This window comes from Anser brachyrhynchus (genome assembly GCF_964034855.1).
Source record: "Anser brachyrhynchus genome assembly, chromosome: 10".
NCBI classification, from domain to species: Eukaryota; Metazoa; Chordata; class Aves; order Anseriformes; family Anatidae; genus Anser; species Anser brachyrhynchus.
This window is the reverse complement of record NC_137705.1, coordinates 16047991-16068179: the sequence shown is the minus strand read 5'-3', so window position 1 is coordinate 16068179 and position 20189 is coordinate 16047991. Positions and strand designations below refer to the sequence as shown.

Below are 20189 nucleotides of genomic sequence, written 5' to 3'. Positions count from 1 at the left end.
TTGACATTGTTGCTACTGTTAGGTTACAGTGGAAGTGTGAGCACCACACTGCTCAAGGCCAGAAGGGATGACATGCCAGCCGTCCTACTGCTCGAGTTAGGCTGCAAGGAGGGGCCTGTCAATAAAAGATACCACATGCACCTACGCTGGTGTAATTGGAAACTACAACAGGAAAAAAATAAGGCCCTAGTACTTTCACAACATAAGAGCGTTACCATTTCCCTTCACAACATTTGCAAAGACAACTCACTCGTGATGGTGCTGAACTCTCCAGAACTGCAAAGATGTACTACTGCAAGTTCAGAAAGGACTGAGGAGGCTGAGGGTGTAAAGCACAAGGCAAACCTCCAGTTTGAGTATCAGAGTGGCCTCTAGGCTATGAGCATGCAAAAAAGCTATCATCCTCACTGTTAAAAAGTAACGTTATAACTTAACCGGACAATACCTTTCTAAGGGGTTGAAACTCTCCTATCCAATAAAATTGTAACAGTTGCTTAAAAACTGGGCTTTATATTGGAAATGTTGAGACATTAACTGAAACAGTAACTCTGGATGTCAAGCTACCCTGTTTGGCTTGGATAGGGCCTGCTGTTAAGGATCTTCTGCATTTTGATTTTTGGTCAAATAAAGCCGAAACACAACAAACAGTATCAGTAGGAAAACGAGAGAAAAAGAGAAGGAGAGAGAGAGAGACAGAGAGAGAGAGAGAAAGGTCTTTTGAAAGTACCTCATCCCTATGAAATGTTTCTTGGCTTAATTCAGGATATGAAATCTCTCAACAAAATCAGTTACAACAGTTAATACTGAGACTGAACAACAGGTCACATTTACAGTATAACAGAGTCTGTATCCCTGATTTTATTCTACCAAAGCTCTTTCAGACTCTCAGTACAGTTAACTGAGAAACTTTTTTTCTGCTCTATTATATGCTTTCTTACCTGGTAACACAGCTCTGAAGAGCTTCTTGTCCAAAAGTTCCCTTTCTTGCTGCCCCCTCCATGTCCTCCTATACAGAAACTTTTACAAGCCATTTTTCCAGCTGACTTCCAGCACTAGGGCTTCAAGCCCTTTTACTTCTAATTATTCCCCATTTCTTTTTTGTTCATTTGATTATTTGTGGCAAAGATATTTAAATTATCAGTTGTAGACTACATAACTTAAACATGCTCTTTGCTCCTCTTCAGTCATCTCTCAATATGAGCTCCTCTTTAAGGCACGTCCAGAACACAAACATAACTACTTCCTTTTATAAAACTGGTCATCTGAGTAGTAACAACGAACATGTTCAAAGAGAAAAAGTGTAAAAAGAGTTTAGCATTTTAGTTTTTATTTACCTTCATATTCTGCTTTCTTTGTTGCTTCCAAGTTTCTCCATTCAGTTCCTACAAGCCTGCTGAGCTCTCCAAAGGAATAGTCTGGGTGCTGAGCTTTAATCACAGCTCTCATCTCACTGCTAAATAAGATGTAACCACTCATGTTGATCTTCCTTTTTGATCCCTCCTTCTTGGTGCTGCCCTTAACAGACTTGGGAGTGGACTGTGAGAAAAAGCAGTTATGACCACAAGCATACGACAGAGAAGTTTCTTGACATTAAAAAAAAATAATCAAAGCTGTAAGAAATGTAAAAATATTCCCAAATTCCTCTTGTATATATCTGTACAAGGCCCATTCAACTTTACAGCCCCCAAAGAGAGATTGCATCTCCTACCAATGCACAACAAGCACACATTTACAGAATGTACACAGGTGGAAAAAAAAACACAACCACAACAAAAACAAAAAGCAAAACACAATGATCTGATGCTTTTTAACCCTTCCAGACATAAAGTCAACCTTATAACGGAGGCTTCAAAAAGTGTGCAGAAACACAGCACAGAACGATTACTCTTAGCTGAAGTCATTCCAAACTAACCGAGAGGACTCGGAAGGGCTGAGCAGCAAGCAAGCGACCATTTAGAACGCCAAAGGAATAACGGTAATTGTGCTGCTATCACAGATGTCATCCATTATGCTGCTCAGAAATATTGCCAACACAAGTTAAGTAGAAGATTTTAATTGCATCGCAGATTTTAGGGAATTGCTTTAACATTTATTCCCGGGCCTTTGCAATTCCCACCTCCTTGTCCTCTATCCTCCCGTCTTCTCATTCCTAAGTGCTCTCTATTTTGCCTGCCAGACTTTCCTTTCTCTCTAGAGTTCCTCTCCCATTCCATAAGTACCCATTTCTCCCTGAAAAAAAAGCAAAGCCCCATTTTGCTGATCACTATCACCTGCACAACAGGTTCACAACCCCACCTGTGTGCTGATGAGCAACAAATACTCTGTTATATCCAAGATCTGCTCCTTTGCTCTTCCCACCCTGGCTGCTCCTGTTGACAGCTCCTTGACATTTCCAGCCACCAATGTTTAAACTATTCTGACAACCACTGAGATGCCACCTGCATGTGATGTATGGGAGACCGTAATTCACCCATTCGCTGGCCAATAAGGCCTACAAACACAGCAGCATACCAATACCCTCAAAAGGACTTCCTCGTATCTTGAGCACTACAAATTTCTCACATCTTGAAGAGTATAACTGTTTCCAAATACTTGGGGGGAAGGGGCGGAGAGGAAAGAGAAACACATGCAGTTGTTCTCTTCCTATCCTGAAAGTCCTGGCCATATTACTTCGTTTATTTGCCGCTCTAAGCCCAGCTGTCTAAGCCCAACACTCATTTCCCAGCTAAATACAAAGCTTCAGCTACACCAAAACTTTCTAAATGTCTTACTCATTAACATAAGCCAGGCAGTGGATAAACTGAGGCATGCTGGTGTGTTATTCCAGGCTTCGTTGTACTCATTTTCAAATGGCAACCTACCCTCAATGTTTTCATCATGAGCCTAAGGACAATATTTGGCTTTTTGGAAGGAAGCCTTCTAGGTTTGTCTCTGTGATGGGGGGAAAAAACCCACACAGGTTCTGGTATGACAAACTGCATGTACAACACATCCTAGCTTCTCAGGGAAGCTCACACTGGCAGGTGAACGAGTTCTCAATTCAGAAACAGGTAAATCCAACTATACATGTGGTCACCTAACATAAAGGCCTACTCATTGGTTTGAAAGGGAAAGCAGGACTTTGAGAATTTTTATGAAAACTGAGCTCAGAACTCGTATTTTTCCATTATTTTACATCTCTTGTAAGACAAGACAATTTTTAACATAATCTTGTCCATTTGAGGCAGATAACTGCATAACAGATTAGATGTGTTTGAGAAGAAATAAACCAGGATCCTCTTCAATGCCTTTTCTCAGCCATATTGCTAAAGCAAAAAAAAAAAAAACCAAAGTTCCACATCTTTTTCTTTCTTAGGTTCTACTTCCCGCTTTACAGCCAACTGCAGCAGGAAAACAGCATTCACCTATTTGTCAAGCCCCACAACACCACGTGTTCAATCGTCTTGTCTCCTTTTATTCCTTTTATTCTCAGGTGCAGTAAATGCTTCTTTTGTTATCAGGAAAAAAGGGTAAAAAGAACTTAGGAGTTTTAATCATTTTTTAGATAAAATTGCATACATTTAAGAGAACACGAAGCAAACACATGCCTTTTACCTGGGAGCTCTGTTTAAAATGACACTTTTCAAAGGGGACATAAATAGAATAATTATGCTGGGCTGAAGAAGACAGTTTCTTTCTGTGCTATGTGTTAGTTATCTCTCTGTCAAAGTTAAATTGTGCTTTGAAGGCCAGCTCAGACACAACATGCCTCTTATTTCCAAATCAGCAGCATGATGAATCTGCAAGGGGATACTTGTGAATCATCCTTCATCTCTTAGAATACACTGCTATTGATTCTTTTCATTTTTTTCTTATTTTTTTTTTCCACTTCAATTTCTAGACTTCAGAGTTCACATCTGTCTGAAGGTATACACATGCACGCTGGATATTTCCACTGAGTCTGATTTCTCAGCAGTTACCCTGAAAGCCCTGAAAGACTGTCCCAATACAAACAAAAAAAATGTAACAATCAACACAGCTTTTTAAAGAGACATTATGCATTAGTATTTAAATTAAACTTCTCATGGGAATCTGAGCAACACACAGCTCTACAGGAAGACAGAAAGCAAAGGAGAGCAGAAGACAATGATCAACAGAAGGCAGTTTGAAGACTTGTTTAATGACCAATGATCCCTACTTAAATTGCTTTCAGAAGCTGCTATGCTTAGCAATAGTATTATTTTGATGTATAAGTTACCTTCCCCCTTCCTACAATGTTATATTAGTTGGTTAATTTAGATAACAACATACTTGCTTTTTGTAATACCTGGCAAGAGTTTTCATGCTACTTACAAACTCTAAAGCACTAAAAAGCAAGAGCAGCAAGTCAGCTTTGCATGGGAAAATGTCCTTGGTGGTCTGCTCGCATGGCAAAAATCATGATCAAACCAAACTAAAGCTTTGAATTTCATCAACTGTTTTCTTTTTTTTTTTTTTTTTTTTTTTTTTTGTGACACGTGGTCACATCCTTTCTCCAACTGCCAGTGAAGCTATCACTTCACAGTCAATATAACACAGCGGAAGTGCATACTGCTGGTTACAAACACATCCCAAACTCCCTCTTGTTCCCAGCAGGTCATTCCCATTGCCTCCTTGGTTTGCTGGCATTAACTTGGATGTGAGAATGTGATGAGACAGATAAAACAATTTAATCCAGTTGCCAACAAACATTTTTGATTAGGTGAACTTCCAGCTAAAGCAGTTCCCCACCCTGCTTCAATGCTCATACATTACAGCCAGGGCTTGTGTGAGAGACACAGCAAGAGAGGGAGGGGACAAAGCGCTCCATTTAAGCGGCAGCAACAACTTGTGCCATGTTCAAGCATCACGTATCCACATGATTTCTCATTTACTACTTGTCCATTTATCAGGAGTTTAATTTCAAAGTTTCCATGATGCAGAGCAAGACACACTAAAAGTTCTCACTTTTTTTTCCTCTCTCAAGTTCTGATTTCCAAGTGTGAACAGTAACGATAAAACTGAAAGTGATTTTCTTCCTTCAAGACTTTGTAGCATTTTCTAAAAAAAAAATTGTCAAAACCCTAGCACCCAAATCTAGCTTCTTTCAAAATTTAAGGAAAAGCTTAAACAAATGGATGCTAGGTAATTTCTAAATTACAGTTAAACCCTCACATCCTGACCTTATATTTAATATAAGGGCCTATTATTTCTTTAAAAGTGTCACAGAAAACCTACTAATGAGAAACAACATTGACATATACAAAAACATACCCTACAAGATTTTCCTAAGCTGAATGATACTCCCTTTAAAATATTTTAATGGACTTAAACATTACAACATGGATATCATATTGGATATGCTAAAACTGTTCTGTGTAATTACTCTACAGACCAGTAAACTGAAATATAAATCTGTTCTGTGCTAAAACATTACTGTTCTTTTTATTTGTGTTGAGGAAAGAATGAGGAATACAGAGTTTTAAAGGTCTCTCAAAGATTTTTACCTGTGGTGGAGTATAAGGCATTATATCCAATTCATTAGCTAATGGGGTCTGAAGCTGAGGCATAGAAGGTGTTTCAGTGATGTCACCTTCCTCTTCTCCCATCTCTTCTATGTCCTCATCACCTCCTTCCAACTCAGCAAATTTTGCTTCTAGCTGCTGGATCTTCTTCTCCAGAAGCGGAGATGGTTCCTTCTGAGGAACTATGGGTTTTCTGAAAGTTAGAGGACAAAGAAAAAAGCAGATGAGAACGTATTCATACTTCACAGGACACAGCAAATATTCTGAAGAGGAAACCAACTTTTCTTCTTATGTGACTGAACAACATGGAAACAATGGTGACTTAGGATATGCCTGTGCTTTCTTTCAGAACACTGAGCTGAAATCATTCATTATCCATAGCCAGTGTTTCATTTCAGTCACTTGTTGGAAGAAATTTTATTTTATGAGTTAGAACGCAATTTCAATGCAGCAAATAATTCATCTCTGCAATAGAAGGCAGTTAACAGCTCAACTTCCTTAGGTTTTACATTTTTCTTTAGTTAGAAATTAATATTTTGATTAATATTACATTCACCAACTGGAAAGCTAATTGTTACCCATACTGAGGACTCGGGTATTTTAACAATGTCCAAGACCTACTAACCTACTAATCCGAAAATGTGACAAGTTTTACTGAAGTCAGGAGAAGAAAAAAGTAAACATCTGCTGGTATTAAGACTGTGAAAAAAAATATCTGGACTTCTTCCTCAAACCTTTTAAAAAACATACAACCAAATTTCACCTTCTACAACAGTGATTTTTATGTATGTACTGGGTCTGCCTGGGATGGAGTCAATTTTTGTCATGACAGCCTGTATGGTGCTGCCTTTTGGATTGGTGACCAAAACAGTGTTAATAACACACACGTTTTAGCTCTTGCTGAACAGTGTCACATCATCACACTGTCAAGACCTTTTTTTCCCCCCACTCCACTCCCCCACATTGGCTGGGAGCGGGCAAAAAGCTGGGAGGGAACACAGCCAGGGTAGCTAACCCCAGCTGACCAAAGCAGCACTGCCATATCATGTAACATCATAAAAGCTGGGGGAAAGTTGGAGGGGGGGGGGGGGGGGGGTGCAGGAACATCATTTGGTGCTATGGTATTTGTCTTCCAAAGTAAACATAGCTTGTGTTGATGCCCTGCTTTCGGGAAGTAGCTAAACATCTGCCAGCCAGGAAGTAGTGAATTCTTTATTTTGCTTTGCTTCAAAAATTGTACCATCTTTATCTTAACCTGCAAGTTTCTCTTGCTTTTACCCTTCTGATTCTCTCCCCCATGCCTCTGAGGGGAGTGAGCAAGTGGCTGGATGGGGGCTTAGCTGCTAACTGGGTTAATTCACCACAATTCAGAAGAGTGCTCAGGTGACTCCCTTATTCCCATACCATTTTTACCTAAAATAGTATATTTCATCATCGACAACTTTTGCAGAAAGTGAAAACCTCTTGAGCCCCTTAAATTTCTTCATTTGTTTATCACTTTCATTGTAGCGGCTCTCACAAAGAAAAACATCATTTTCAGAAATTTCTGTTGGCCTGCAGGAGAGGAAGTCCTTGAACGACAGAACAGCACACTTTCCTGCAGGAATGAAATGAGCTGGTTAAGAAGGCAACCACATTTGCGGACATTTTACAAAAAGTCTGGAAACTCACATTTTTGCTGGTCACATAAGTATCAACCCCGTATTTAGATCAACTACAGAAAATACATCAATTGACATCTGTATTAAATAACGTCACTCATGAGAAACCCACAGCAACTGAATGCAGTTTGGATTTCATTTCTTAACTTCTGTTTTTTTGTTCTTTAACAAAAACAATGATCACAAGTCTGTTAATGATATTTAGCACAGCATCTTAGCTACAGAATATATGTAGTTAAGATGTACAGAAAGTATATAATAGCATCTTATTTAAAAAAAAAAATTCAGCTTCCTTCTCGATTGACTTTCCAGTTAACATACTAGAATAATGGATTTTTCTGTTCTCTGACTGCAGAAAATGTTTGCTTTGATTCATGTGTAATTCCCTTATTCTAAGAAAGCTTCCTCATCGTGAAAAACCTCACTGAAGGTCCTCGAAACAAGAACGCATAGTAGAAATAGATTGAATAATCTCTCCTCATTCACATTCACTCAGTATGAATTTGGAGTCAAGCCAACCAGTCACTAGAAATCACTTCAGTTTTTTTTTTTTTTTTAAATGTACCGAATGAGAATCTCCCATTGGATTTAAAGTTGTTAATAATTACCCAAAATGCAAGTCATAGGACAGGTCTCCTCCAAGTTACTTAAAAACACTTCCTTCTTGTAGAACATTTTAGTTGGTTCATGTTCAGTTTCTTCAGGATGGATAAAGATTGGACCAAAGAAATATGCAGCTCCATCTCGCACCCACATCTTTTCAATTCTAGAAAGAAAAACAAACCACTGATATAAATGAAAAGCCATCCCTCATAATGAGTCAGTTGGATGTGCTGACTTGTTCAGGAAGACTGTGGGTACGGAATGAGTAAAAAAGTACAGCCTATTCCAACTGTACTACTGTCACTTTTTTAAAACAAGGCTGATAAACTTCCACCACAGCCTATTAAGAACTTCTAACTTCTAGTTCCATTCAGGAGATTTTCTCCCATCCTCTTTCATACTTGTTGCAATAAGACAGTCTTTTGTCCAAGGTATTTTTATAGACACAATCTGCAAAAATGAAGTTGCACCTACCTTCCTACCCGAGGTCGCACTAGCCCATGCGATTTTATGAAGACACAGTCTCCGACCTTAAGCCACATATCATTATAACAGAGCTGTTCAAAGTAATGACAACCAGGTTCTCCATTGGACATTTCTACTGGAACATCTTCTTTGTCCTGCAGAAGAATACACACTTAGAAACTTGTGGAGGAAGGAAAACCAAACACATGAAGTGATGCCACGTGCAAGTAAAACAGACTTTTCTTTGTCACCAATAATAGGCAAATAGCAAAAAGACCTGTAAACGCAAAAAATGAGGGGCCTTAGAATTTAAAAATGAAATATACAAGCCACAGATATCCTCCAAGTATGGTGCAAGCCTTCCTATTTTGCAATCAAAGCCGTAATTTTGGCAGCAATTCCCGGATCCTTTTTTGTTCTATTGCTTCAAATTTATTGACTTTGAAGCCTCATCTGCCTATTTTGATGGCTTGTTATAAAGCACAGCTAAAACTTTAGAAGGCAAGAATAAGTATTTGGCCAAGTTAAGATACATAAAAATTTAAAAATTCATCTCTCATACACAATAATATGACTACTCCATATTGAGTACAAAAATCACACAATTTGTTATATTTCTTACTTCTTAGTTAAAACTCGTTGCCTCAATTGACCTTTTAGTTCAGATTACAGAAAGCCATTGAAAACGTAGGATATCCCCCTCAATGTGTGGCAGGAAAAGATCAAGTTTTCCTTCTCTTGGTAGAAAGAATTCCTTCCTTTGTCATGATGCAGTACCATATACTAAGCGTCTGATTAAAACTGACAATGAGTGTGCTCGGTTTTCTATTCTGAGGTTCTGTTAAAAGTACTCAGAATGTAAGTAGAGTTATGACTAAAATTATTTTATATAAATTTAATTACATCTATTGTAATTAAATGTATTTAAATAAATCAATTTATCTTATAACTATATAAACACAATAAAAAACATGTTGCCTAGTAGGTTGGCCGGAAATATTTTTACGCATTTTGAAAATAAACTGTTCAGTTATTAACCATAAGTAGGTCACAAAGAATATTATATTATGTATTGCTTGCTGCTGCCTAGCTACTGACAATTTTACTGAAACACTACATAATCAAGCGTCTCTGTGAGCTAAAATCAGACTTTTAGCCCCACTGATACTCTAGGATTACAACAAACTTTTCAGTTGAAATGTAATTTTTTTCTAAAGCAGTAAAGAAAAAAAACAAACAATCCTTAACATGATCACAAGAAAGCATTTGTAAAACTTAGCAAACAGGTACACATTTCATTTTTTGTTTACTCTATGAATGTTTTGTTTGTATCTATGTATTTTATGTATAATAATTTATAAAAAATATTGTATTCATCTATTTTTGTGTCTGGATGTGTCCATGAAACCTTGGTCCTGAGAGCTCACATTTCATCATTCTTTATCTGTCAAACACACCAAATGCTCATCTTATTATCTTGCATACCTTTTCAAGATGAAGGATACTTTCTCCCACCTTACTGTCCTCTAATGTTTCAGATTGTTTCTCCTCCTCTGCTTTGTCTGTATTAGCAAACACGGAAGCAACACGGACCACAGGGAGGGGCACATCTCGTGGGACAAATCTTACAGAGCTTACAGGCATAGTCCACAGTTTAATTTTTTTAAAAGATTTTGTCTTTGCAGAATAACGTGACTCACATACATAGACATCCTCATCTCTAAAGTTTTCAGGACATAATTTAAAATATTCCTGCAGAATGAAGAGAATTACATTTTTAGATGAAATATTTCAGCAATATATCCACCTCCCCAAACCCCCACCAAAGACATGGTGGGCTCCCTCTGACACGCCCCATTTTTTTCTGTGCATTTATCAGAAACATTTTTAGACTGATAAAGCCTCTCTGCTGAGTTTTTCTTTTAGAGTTTGACAAGAAAAACGTGGAATCAAACTTGGGACAGAGAGGAAAGACTTTATCCTCTTTCCAGTACTCCACACTACTTAAGTTTCCCTCAGCCCTAAGCCTACATAGTTTTATGGCAACCTTTAAGAAATTACCTGCAATTTTTCTACTATATGCTCTGAAAAACGCATTAGCTAAGTATTTAATAAATAAATGAATCTATAAAGCAGACAGCATTGGAAATCATCATCACTTGGATGAACTACGAAGCTCATGAAGCAAATGAAGACTACAAATAGTACATAAGAACAAGTCCTTTTTTATATGTTAGTAGAATGCATACAACTTATAATATCTACACCTCTTCAAAAAAAATAGCATAGAGAATATTAGTTGTTTAACAAATTAGTCTAAAGAGTTTCTCACCTTAACGAACATGACCACGCATTTGCCCAAAATTTTGCTAACTGGAACTTTATTATAATAGTCACTTTTAAAAACCTCTTTCTCCAAGAACTTCCGTGTTGCAAGATGAAATGTTTCATTTGGCCGATAAAACCAACAGCCATACAGCCATTTCTCTCCTTAAAAAAAAAAAAAAGACAAAAAAGGCGGGGGGGGGGGTGGGGAGGAAAAGATCTAAAAAGTTGTATTCTCTAGTGCACAAATAAGCAAAACCAACTACAGATTGTTTTATTTATCAAATAGCCACATAGTAATTTATACAGAGAGCAAACTTTACTTGTTTAAAACAGGAAAAGATTCCTTGACTGTTTCAGGTGAGGAAAACTAGATTACTCAGAAATCCTGCAAACTGCCTTTTTTCCAAGGAAACCAGTTCCTTCTCTATTTTGATGATTCAGGTTCTGCAGAACCAAATGTCTATGGGAAACACAGTCTGCAACTTACTTATAAATCTTGAAATGGCTTCCAACATTTGCAGTTAAATGCACCCAACTTTGGTTCAGAAATTTCTATTAGCATAGAAAAAGATGCTCATTCCACATTCCACTCATTCCACAGATGCTCATTCAAAGAGCCTATTCTTTGGGATGCTTACAATTTAGGGGTGGGTAGTGAAGAAGAACAAGAAAGCATGTGTTGATCCAAGAACTTTAGGTTAGTAAAGTTCTTTCAGGACAAAGCAACTCAGAAACAATGAACAATAGTCATCAGTCCACGTATAATTTTGCAAATGCAATAATTAACATCTACACAGACAGGGCTCAGATTGAAGATGTAAGAAGTTTCACTGTTTGTCTTTCTATACCAAATGCATCCTTACCAGCAGAATCTTCCCACAGTCTCTCAATACAGACTATGTGAGGTTGCAAGTTGGCTTCAGCAGGCTCCACATAGACATAATCTCCTACATGGTACATGCTGTTCTTGAAGCTGCAATCCTGGCTGTAGGTCCGATGCAAATTTGACAATCCAGCTGAGCCAGAGGAATCTTCACTCTTTTCAGCTTCTATTTTCAAGAACAAGGGAAATAGACCTGAGTAATGCCCTATTAACCACGATTTCTGATGTGTATGCCTTTACCCTGTGCTTAGTGCTGAATAACTCACTTGTCTGTGACGAACAATAAAAGACTTTGCATTGAATGCAGGCTTAAAGCATGTACTCAGGTAGTGTGTCAACCTGCTTTAAGTATACACTTTAACTTTCAGTAACTTGTGCCATAGCCATTGAGTCTCTCCTAGAGGAGCAAAAGGACTCTAGAAACAAACTATCAACTTTTTAATCATTCATGTAGCACTCTTCATGAATTGAGTCACAGAAGTTTTGTTTAGTCCGTTACTTTAAAACAGTAATGACTACTATTTGCACATAAAACAGTATTTTTGTTAGTAGTGCATAATGCATATGCAAGTGCAGTTAAAAACAAAGAAAAGGAAGACAGCTGCAAGCCAGTGCATTACCACATGTTCACAGAATCACAGAATCATTTAGGTTGGAAGAGACCTCCAAGATCATCTAGTTCAACCTCTGTCCTAACACTAACAAGTCCTACACTAAACCATATCGCTAAGCTCTACATCCAAACGTCTTTTAAAGACCTCCAGGGATGGTGACTCAACCACTTCCCTGGGCAGCCCATTCCATTGCCTAACAACCCTTTCAGTAAAGAAGTTCTTCCTAATATCCAACATAAACCTCCCCTGGTGCAACTTTCGCCCATTCCCCATCTTCATATCACTGGGCATATGGGAGAATAGACCAACCCCCACCTCACTACAGCCTCCTTTAAGGTAACTGTAGAGTGCGATAAGGTCGCCCCTGAGCCTCCTCTTCTCCAGGCTGAACAAGCCCAGCTCCCTCAGCCGCTCCTCGTAAGACTTGTTCTCCAGACCCCTCACCAGCTTCGTCGCCCTTCTCTGGACTCGCTCGAGCACCTCCATGTCCTTCTTGTAGCGAGGGGCCCAAAACTGAACACAGTACTCGAGGTGCGGCCTCACCAGAGCTGAGTACAGGGGGACAATCACTTCCCTAGCCCTGCTGGCCACACTGTTTCTGATACAAGCCAGGATGCTGTTGGCCTTCTTGGCCACCTGAGCACACTGCCGGCTCATATTCAGCCGACTATCAACCAATACTCCCAGGTCCTTCTCTGCCAGGCAACTTTCCAACCACTCATCTCCCGGTCCGTAGTGCTGCTTGGGGTTGTCGTGCCCCAGGTGCAGGACCCGGCACTTGGCCTTGTTGAACTTCATGCTGTTGACCTCAGCCCATCGGTCCAGCCTATCCAGAACCTCCTGCAGAGCCTTCCTACCCTCAAGCAGATTGACACACGCACCTAACTTGGTGTCGTCTGCAAACTTACTGCGGGTGCACTCGATCCCCTCATCCAGATCATCGATAAAGATATTAAAGAGAACTGGCCTTAGTACTGAGCCCTGGGGGACTCCACTAGTGACCGGCCTCCAACTGGATTTAACTCTATTTACAACGACTCTTTGGGCCCGGCTGCCCAGCCAGTTTCTAACCCAACAAAGCGTACACCAGTCCAAGCCGAGAGCAGCCAGATTCTTGAGGAGAATGCTGTGGGAAACGGTGTCAAAAGCCTTACTGAAGTCAAGGTAGACCACATCCACAGCCCTTCCCTCATCCACTGAGCGCATCACTTTGTCATAGAAGGAGATCAGGTTTGTCAAGCAGGACCTGCCTTTCATAAACCCATGCTGACTGGGCCTGATCGCCTGGTTGCCCTGCAAGTGCCGCGTGATGACACTCCCACCAGGATGCCTGCCTTGTTGGCCTTCCCACTGATCCTAACCCATAGGGACTTAACCTTAGCATTCCCAGCCTCGAGTTGTACATCATCAAAATACTCTCTAATATAGAGAGACACACCGCCGCCCCTTCCGTGCTGCCTGTCCCTTCTGAAGGGCCTATAGCCTATGTTAGCAATGCTTGTTGGCTATCAATGTAGTGTCAATGTTTAATGCACTGCATGCACTGTTCTTTATGGCAGTAACACCACAATCCTGCAGCTGTGAATTGGGAACCCAGTGTACTAGGTGCCAGGCACAGAACAAAAAGAAGAGATCCTCCTTCCTTTCTGTTTCTAAACAGCCAATGCAGAAGTGCCACATGATAGCCGATGCCTCCTCTGACACTTCCAGTGTGATGGAAAGGTTTAAGTGTGTTTTGTGCTGTGCCAGGCTCCTTTCTGCTGCCGAAGGTTGGGAACCACTTCTTCAGAGGAGTTTTACTGAACCCTTCAGGCAAGGGAAGAGGAACATGCTGACAGCACTGAGCTCAGAAGCCTACAGAAAGGCACTTTCTGCTTTCTTTGGGGTTTTTAGCTATCACAGGAAGACAGAAAAAGCACATTGCAGCTGTTGTCCCCTTACAGTACTGAACCTGGTTGGAGCAACCAGCTGACTGCTGCTGACCTTGGTGCCACATGTAAAGACAAACCATGTCAGAAAGAGGACAAAGAGCTAACAGCTTTGTTGCTATCTATGGAAAGGAACAATTAGAGAGCTTTATTCGTTCCCTTTGACATACTGTACAACCATTATATGCACAGTAACAGTCAGGAAATGTGAAACAAAAAGGGCCTTCATATTAGGTTTTTTACCCTACAAAATGTTGAAAGCCTGCTCCTCTTCACACTCACAGCAGCCAAGTAAGAAATGCAAAAGGCTTACTTTGATACCATTTCATTAGCAGTGTTAAAAGTGTGATCAGAGATAATACCTTCAGCACAGCAAGGAAAGTGGTATTTGCCAAAAAAGAAATGACTCAAAGGTCCATTGCAACAATTATTGCTAAGCTTATTATCAAAAGAAAGCCCTAACAAAACCTGTTCTTTTCCTTTGTAATATCTTTGGAATAAGACTACTGGTACCTCAGTATGTTCTAGTGACGAGTTTACACAAGGTTACTATCTACATGCATCTGTTTTAAAGCCATCTGGACTGGCTGATAAGGATCAATATAAAATACATCTCTCGTAACCTTAAAATACAAGGCTCTTTGTGGAGAACCAGAGACACTATTAAGGTCCCTTCAGTAAGTAAAGCTGCAGCAACAGCAGAGCATACACAATACACATCGGTATATTTCTCAATACCTTTAATATTAATGAACAGAAAATAATTACCTCTCTTCTCCTCCTCTCTTTTGAGCTTATCCTCCTCTATTTCTTTGGGCAGCTTTTCCTTCTTTTCTTTTTCTACATCATTGTGAAGGTGCTTGGTGGTATAGCTGAGAGCAGGTGACAGAAGAATCTCTCCATTTTTACAAAGTTCATCTCGAATTTTAATGAAGAACTGCTGAAGTTCAACCGCATCCTCGTAAATCTCTGAATCAGTCCTGTACAAACGTAGATACAACATGGCAGAAACATAATTTGTGCACAGTCAAACAGAATCCTAAACACACACCATCGTCCACCATACTTTGTGATAAAACTCCAATTTAAACAAATAATGCTTTTTTTTATATCATGCTTTTATACCATGCTACTCTATGGACTTCTTGTAAAATGATCTCTAACACAGATCCTTTCAGCATCTAACCTGGCTGCTAGCTCAAAACTGAAAGGGTACGCCTAGAAGGCTAAACCTTGCTTGTCACTGTCTGTCCTTCACTTTAAAAAAGGTATTTATAAAATGAAAGTTAAAAAACTAAGTGCAACTAGTGCTACTTTTCAAATTCATAGGATCAGAGAATGGCCTGGGTTGAAAAGGACCTTAAAGATCAACTGGTTTCAACCCCCCTGCTCTGGGCAGGGTTGCTAACCACTAGAACAGGCTGCCCAGAGCCTCATCCAGCCTGGCCTTGAATGCCTCCAGGGATGGGGCATCCACAACCTCCCTGGGCAACCTGTTTCAGTGCCTCACCACCCTCTGAGTAGAAAACTTCCTCCTAACATCTAACCTAAATCTCCTGTCTTAGTTTAAAACCATTCCCCCTTGTCCTAACACTAACAACACATGTAAACAGGCATTCCCCTTCCTGTTTATACGCTCCCTTCAAGTACTGGAAGGCCACAATGAGGTCTCCCTGGAGCCTTCTCTTCTCCATGCTAAACGAGCCCAGTTCCCTCAAGCTTTCTGCACAGGAGAGGTGCTCCAGCCCTCTGATCACATTAGTGGCCAAGTTCAAGTAGCAGTCTAACTTGTGTTTGAGTTAGAGTTCTCCATATGGCAAGAAAAACTATTTTTAGAGCGAAGGAGATTATGAGGCTGTTTACATGTCCTGGAAAATGAAACAGTGTCAATATCAATGATATTCTGCAACCCAAGAGAACAGTTTCCAATCAAATACCACTGCGCAGTCATGGGCTGTTTTTACCTGAAGAAGTGCTTCGCTAAAAATGGCCATGGCTTTCTTTGAAAGCTTTCCAGTTACAAAACTTAAAATCTCAGTGAAGGTGAGGCAAAAGGCACATTAGAGCAATCACCACTACCAGCCTGCTTGATGGCTACTCAGATATACCTCCTGATTTAGAGGATCATCTAATAATCCACCACTAGGTGGAACACTAACAGAGAGAGTTTGCAACAGAAAGTACTGCCAGTCTCTTTAACAAAATGTGAAAGAAAAAAGAACACAAAATTACTTGACATAACCCAGGTAAACAGGTTCTGTCAGCTCACAAGGAAATTGCCAGAAAACATCAGGGAAATTGCATGTTAGGTCAGTCACTCTCCTTCAGAGTCTGCCTCCATCCTTTTCCAGTACAGTAAAACAGAGGTAACTTGCTCCCATAATTCTTGCACTCATTCGCTCTAGAAAAGGCCTCCCACATTTCTACCCAAGACTTCCCTGATTAAAAAAAAAAAAAAAAACCAACAATGAAATCTTTCCTGGAAGCAGATTTATCATGCTAGTGTAGGATTTATCCTGCATGTGCAACATGTAAAACCATCTCATGTGGACCTACTAAGTAGTGTTAATGTAGCACAGATGCAAAAACACCGACTATGCCAACATCCACAAGCAGTTTTGATCTGGCTGCAGCACATCCAGGAACCCTTAGCAAATACCTAACCTTCTAAAACATAATTTCAAAAGCAAAAAAAAACAAAAAAAAAGACAACCATATAAGCAAGCAAAGCAAACCAGAACAAAACTCAAAAGAGAATGCTTCCAAGAAAATCATGATGTATTTTAGTCAAAACTAAATGAGGCACACTGCCTACTACAAATGGGATACGTGATTCCCACCAAAGCTTCACTTTACCAATAGATTTCTGTGCTTACTCATAACAAGCAGCACCACAGACAGCCACGCTCCAGCTGCTAGTCTGCTGTCAGTTTGTTTGATAGTTTACCTGAAAGCAGTATTTCTGCATATACCAGTCCTGAAATAGCAGAAAAATGAAAGCTAACTGCTTGAGACCAAAACTACTTGCCACTGGCCCTCCTCTACAGTCTGTTCACTTCCAATGATTACTTCTGAGAACTGAAGTAATAATAGTAATATTAACAAAACTGACTTTCCTAATTCAAGATAGACACTGCAAGAAGTTTTAAGTGCTCATAGCTTTCACACAATGTTACAACTCACGCAACTATGATTGCTCTAGAAGAGTGACCTGCTAGTCAAGCAATTGAAGAAGAGCTCTTCCTCTTTGTTTTTTCAATTTATAAGTTAGCACAAACCTGGTTTTCATGAGGTATGCCTTTGGAAGATAAACATCAAAACTATCCCATTTAAGAAGCCTAAGCCTTTCTTTGCCTATAAATGAAAGCTTACAATCTACTGAAGACATGATTGAGCAGATTGAGCAAAATTTTCTGAACAACCACACCAAGGAAAGCAAACACTTTAAAATACTTCAGTGTTTGTCTAAATTTAACATGCAGAACATGCTGTGAGACAACAGATATCTGAAAAACATGGCTTTGCTCACCTGTTCATCCTTCTTGCCCTCTCCAGTACCTCAAACATATTCTCCTGGAACAAGTCCAGTCTTCTGTAGCGATTACTTTCAACATTTTTTCGGATAATATCAAAAGTCAGAGGAGGTTTATTTGGGAAGTTGGGATCAACAGCAGGAATCTCAGCTAAGGAATCACTGTAGCATCTGCCCTCATCATCCTGGTGGCTCATAACAGACACAAAAAGGTTATGGATAAGTTCCTGAATTAACAAAGTGACATTGGGCACGTGAGAATCCTCATCTCCTTCTATCTCTCTCCGAGTTTCAAGCAAAACTTTATGTAAGACCAGGGCATCTTTATAAATCAAAGATTCTGGTTCATTGTAGGTGCAAGCGTTATTGAACATCATTACAAAGTCTTCTACCATGGAATCAATATCCTGGTACTTATTGGCCATCATATGACTTCTGATCTTTTCCATGTCAACTGGTTTTTTAATGGTTACGTAATAGTCAGGAAGCTCAGACCTAGATGGCAGCCTCAAGAAGATGGCGCTCAGTCGCCTGCCACGTTTATCTGTGTAATTCTTAACTGCTTCATAAACTTCATTCAATTTCTGCTGCATTGGAGTCATATATTTCGATTTTTTAGGAGAAATGCCACTTTTTCTACCTAAGCAGACAAAAGAAGAAAAAACATTACAAAAACAGACCTTGAGCACTTTCTTTGTCCATCCCATTCCATTGGAGAGTCACTTACTGAAGAAGCATTTTACGGTATGAGCATAAAACTCAAAAACACTGAGCCCAATCCAAGTTGCAGCTTCCCTTTTTATTTCTCATATTTGCATGACTTTTTTTTTTTTTAAATGTTATTTTTGGCAAGCACTGAATCACACACTCCTTTGTGGTCCAGCAGGCAAAGGTCTCTTCAGACTTCAGCATGGAAAACATTATCTTTTCCTAACAGTATTAGTAACTCCCTCTAAATTCAATCTGGTCTTAATACCTCTACTGCATTTTTCTGTGCATCTATTAAAAATCCAGTTTATGCCAAATCAGAGAGGATTACTAGAGGTAAAATGTAAAATAATCCCTCTCATAAGGTTATCAGTCAGATGAGTTTTTCTTTTTTTTTGATTTATTAAGGTCTCTGCTACAGCATAGTATCTGCCTCTGAATTCTCTACCGCCTGCACTGCACCAAAGAGCTGCGCATTTCTATTTTCAACAATGCCTCAAAAGGACTGTGTGCAGTTATTTGCTGTAACACTTTCTGTTCAGTTTTAATCTTTTCAGTTTACTACGTTCTGAACAGGTATTAAGAAAGCATAAGGTTTGAGTAGTAGCAAATGTAGTTTAAGGGCAACAGCTCTAAGAATGGAGATTGTTGCAAGCTTTGCTTCTGTGTTTTTCATGGCTTTCAATAGTATTCCAGTAAAACCTCCTATTTCCTTCATCATTCTGTGGAAATTCCAAGTATCTGAGCAGGGAAACTAAGAGCTTTACTCAGTTTGAGAAGCATCTTCCTTGTAAGCAATCCCACACTTTACTGAAGTGTTACTGAGTACCCAGTGCAGCACCTAACGTTTGGGTAACACCACACGCCTAAATGTCAGATCGTTCCAACAGTTCTGAAGTTTTCCTTCTTCATTCTAAGTTGCTTTTCTTAGACAATGCCATATGCATCACCTCAGTTTATAACATGCACATATAAACACCACTGGTGTCATTGTAATTTTGAACACAAAATTCTACTTCGCATGACAGTGTAAATACACAGGACATATCTTCCATTTTGAAAGGATGAGTCTCTTAAGTTTGTATTGTTGGATTTGGTAAGTGTTCAGCTGAAACATGGCAATTTACAAGGCTGCCTTACTTAGCTTTAGTTTAGGGGATGCAACATCATCATCTTCAGGCAGGGGTCCCAGTTCTTTCCTTTTTTCTTTAAGGATCTTTTCCAGCATATGGGCATCGTTGTATACCTATTAATTAGTCAAGTGATAAATAAATAAATAAAAACACACAAGGTTTACTACTGTGTTTTCCTCAGACAGTATGAAGTCCCTTCCCGACACACTCTTGTATAAGGTGGTTAACTTTATGGCAACAATTCCTATTGTCTCAGGGGGCTGAGATTTGGTCAAATACAGACCTTAATGACGAGTTTAGAACTAGTCCCCTCAAAACACCTAGATGTTATTTTGAAGATCTTGAAGGCAACACCAACTACTCAATTAAAAAGAACGTACTAATTCTCAAATATACACCTTCAACACACGCAGAGCTAAGCGGAACTGGTGAATACAAATCAGTGAAACATAAATCTTGGATAATTTATCAAACTACTTTTCTACAAAGACCAGAAAACAGGAAGACTCAGTTGTCTTATCAACTTCCACATCAAATCATTCTGCTCAGCAATGATCTCTCAAACCAGAGTAACTCCATCAAGGTAGAAAGGACTAGAATGATCCTACTAGGTCTTCAAATCCAAGTGCAGGAAACCAGACCACAAAGTCCTGTACATTAGCTGATCAAGTTCCTCATTAAAAGTAACTGGAGGTTTCTTACCACTCCTCTGTTCCACAACATCAAGCTTGCTGACCGAGAGACACAATTTTAATTTCCAAGCATGTCATGGCCATCTGTGCCCTTTCTGCTTATGAATACAGCACCTTTTA

The 20189-nt window shown here is 39.5% G+C and overlaps 1 protein-coding gene across 11 annotated transcripts in view; it reads right to left on the bottom strand.

Annotated features, from left to right (window-relative positions):
- PBRM1 (polybromo 1) overlaps window positions 1-20189 on the bottom strand; it is a 63919-nt gene that overhangs the window by 11324 nt on the left and 32406 nt on the right. For all 11 annotated transcript variants that reach the window (XM_080606434.1, XM_080606431.1, XM_080606436.1 and 8 more), the window contains 11 exons: window positions 19385-19490; window positions 17534-18176; window positions 14773-14984; window positions 11443-11628; window positions 10584-10741; window positions 9737-10003; window positions 8261-8406; window positions 7792-7949; window positions 6936-7119; window positions 5505-5715; window positions 1335-1536 (listed from right to left, as the gene is read on the bottom strand). In XM_080606434.1, coding sequence (XP_080462560.1) covers window positions 1335-1536; window positions 5505-5715; window positions 6936-7119; window positions 7792-7949; window positions 8261-8406; window positions 9737-10003; window positions 10584-10741; window positions 11443-11628; window positions 14773-14984; window positions 17534-18176; window positions 19385-19490 — 2473 coding nt within the window. The remainder of the gene's footprint in view (window positions 1-1334; window positions 1537-5504; window positions 5716-6935; window positions 7120-7791; window positions 7950-8260; window positions 8407-9736; window positions 10004-10583; window positions 10742-11442; window positions 11629-14772; window positions 14985-17533; window positions 18177-19384; window positions 19491-20189) is intronic.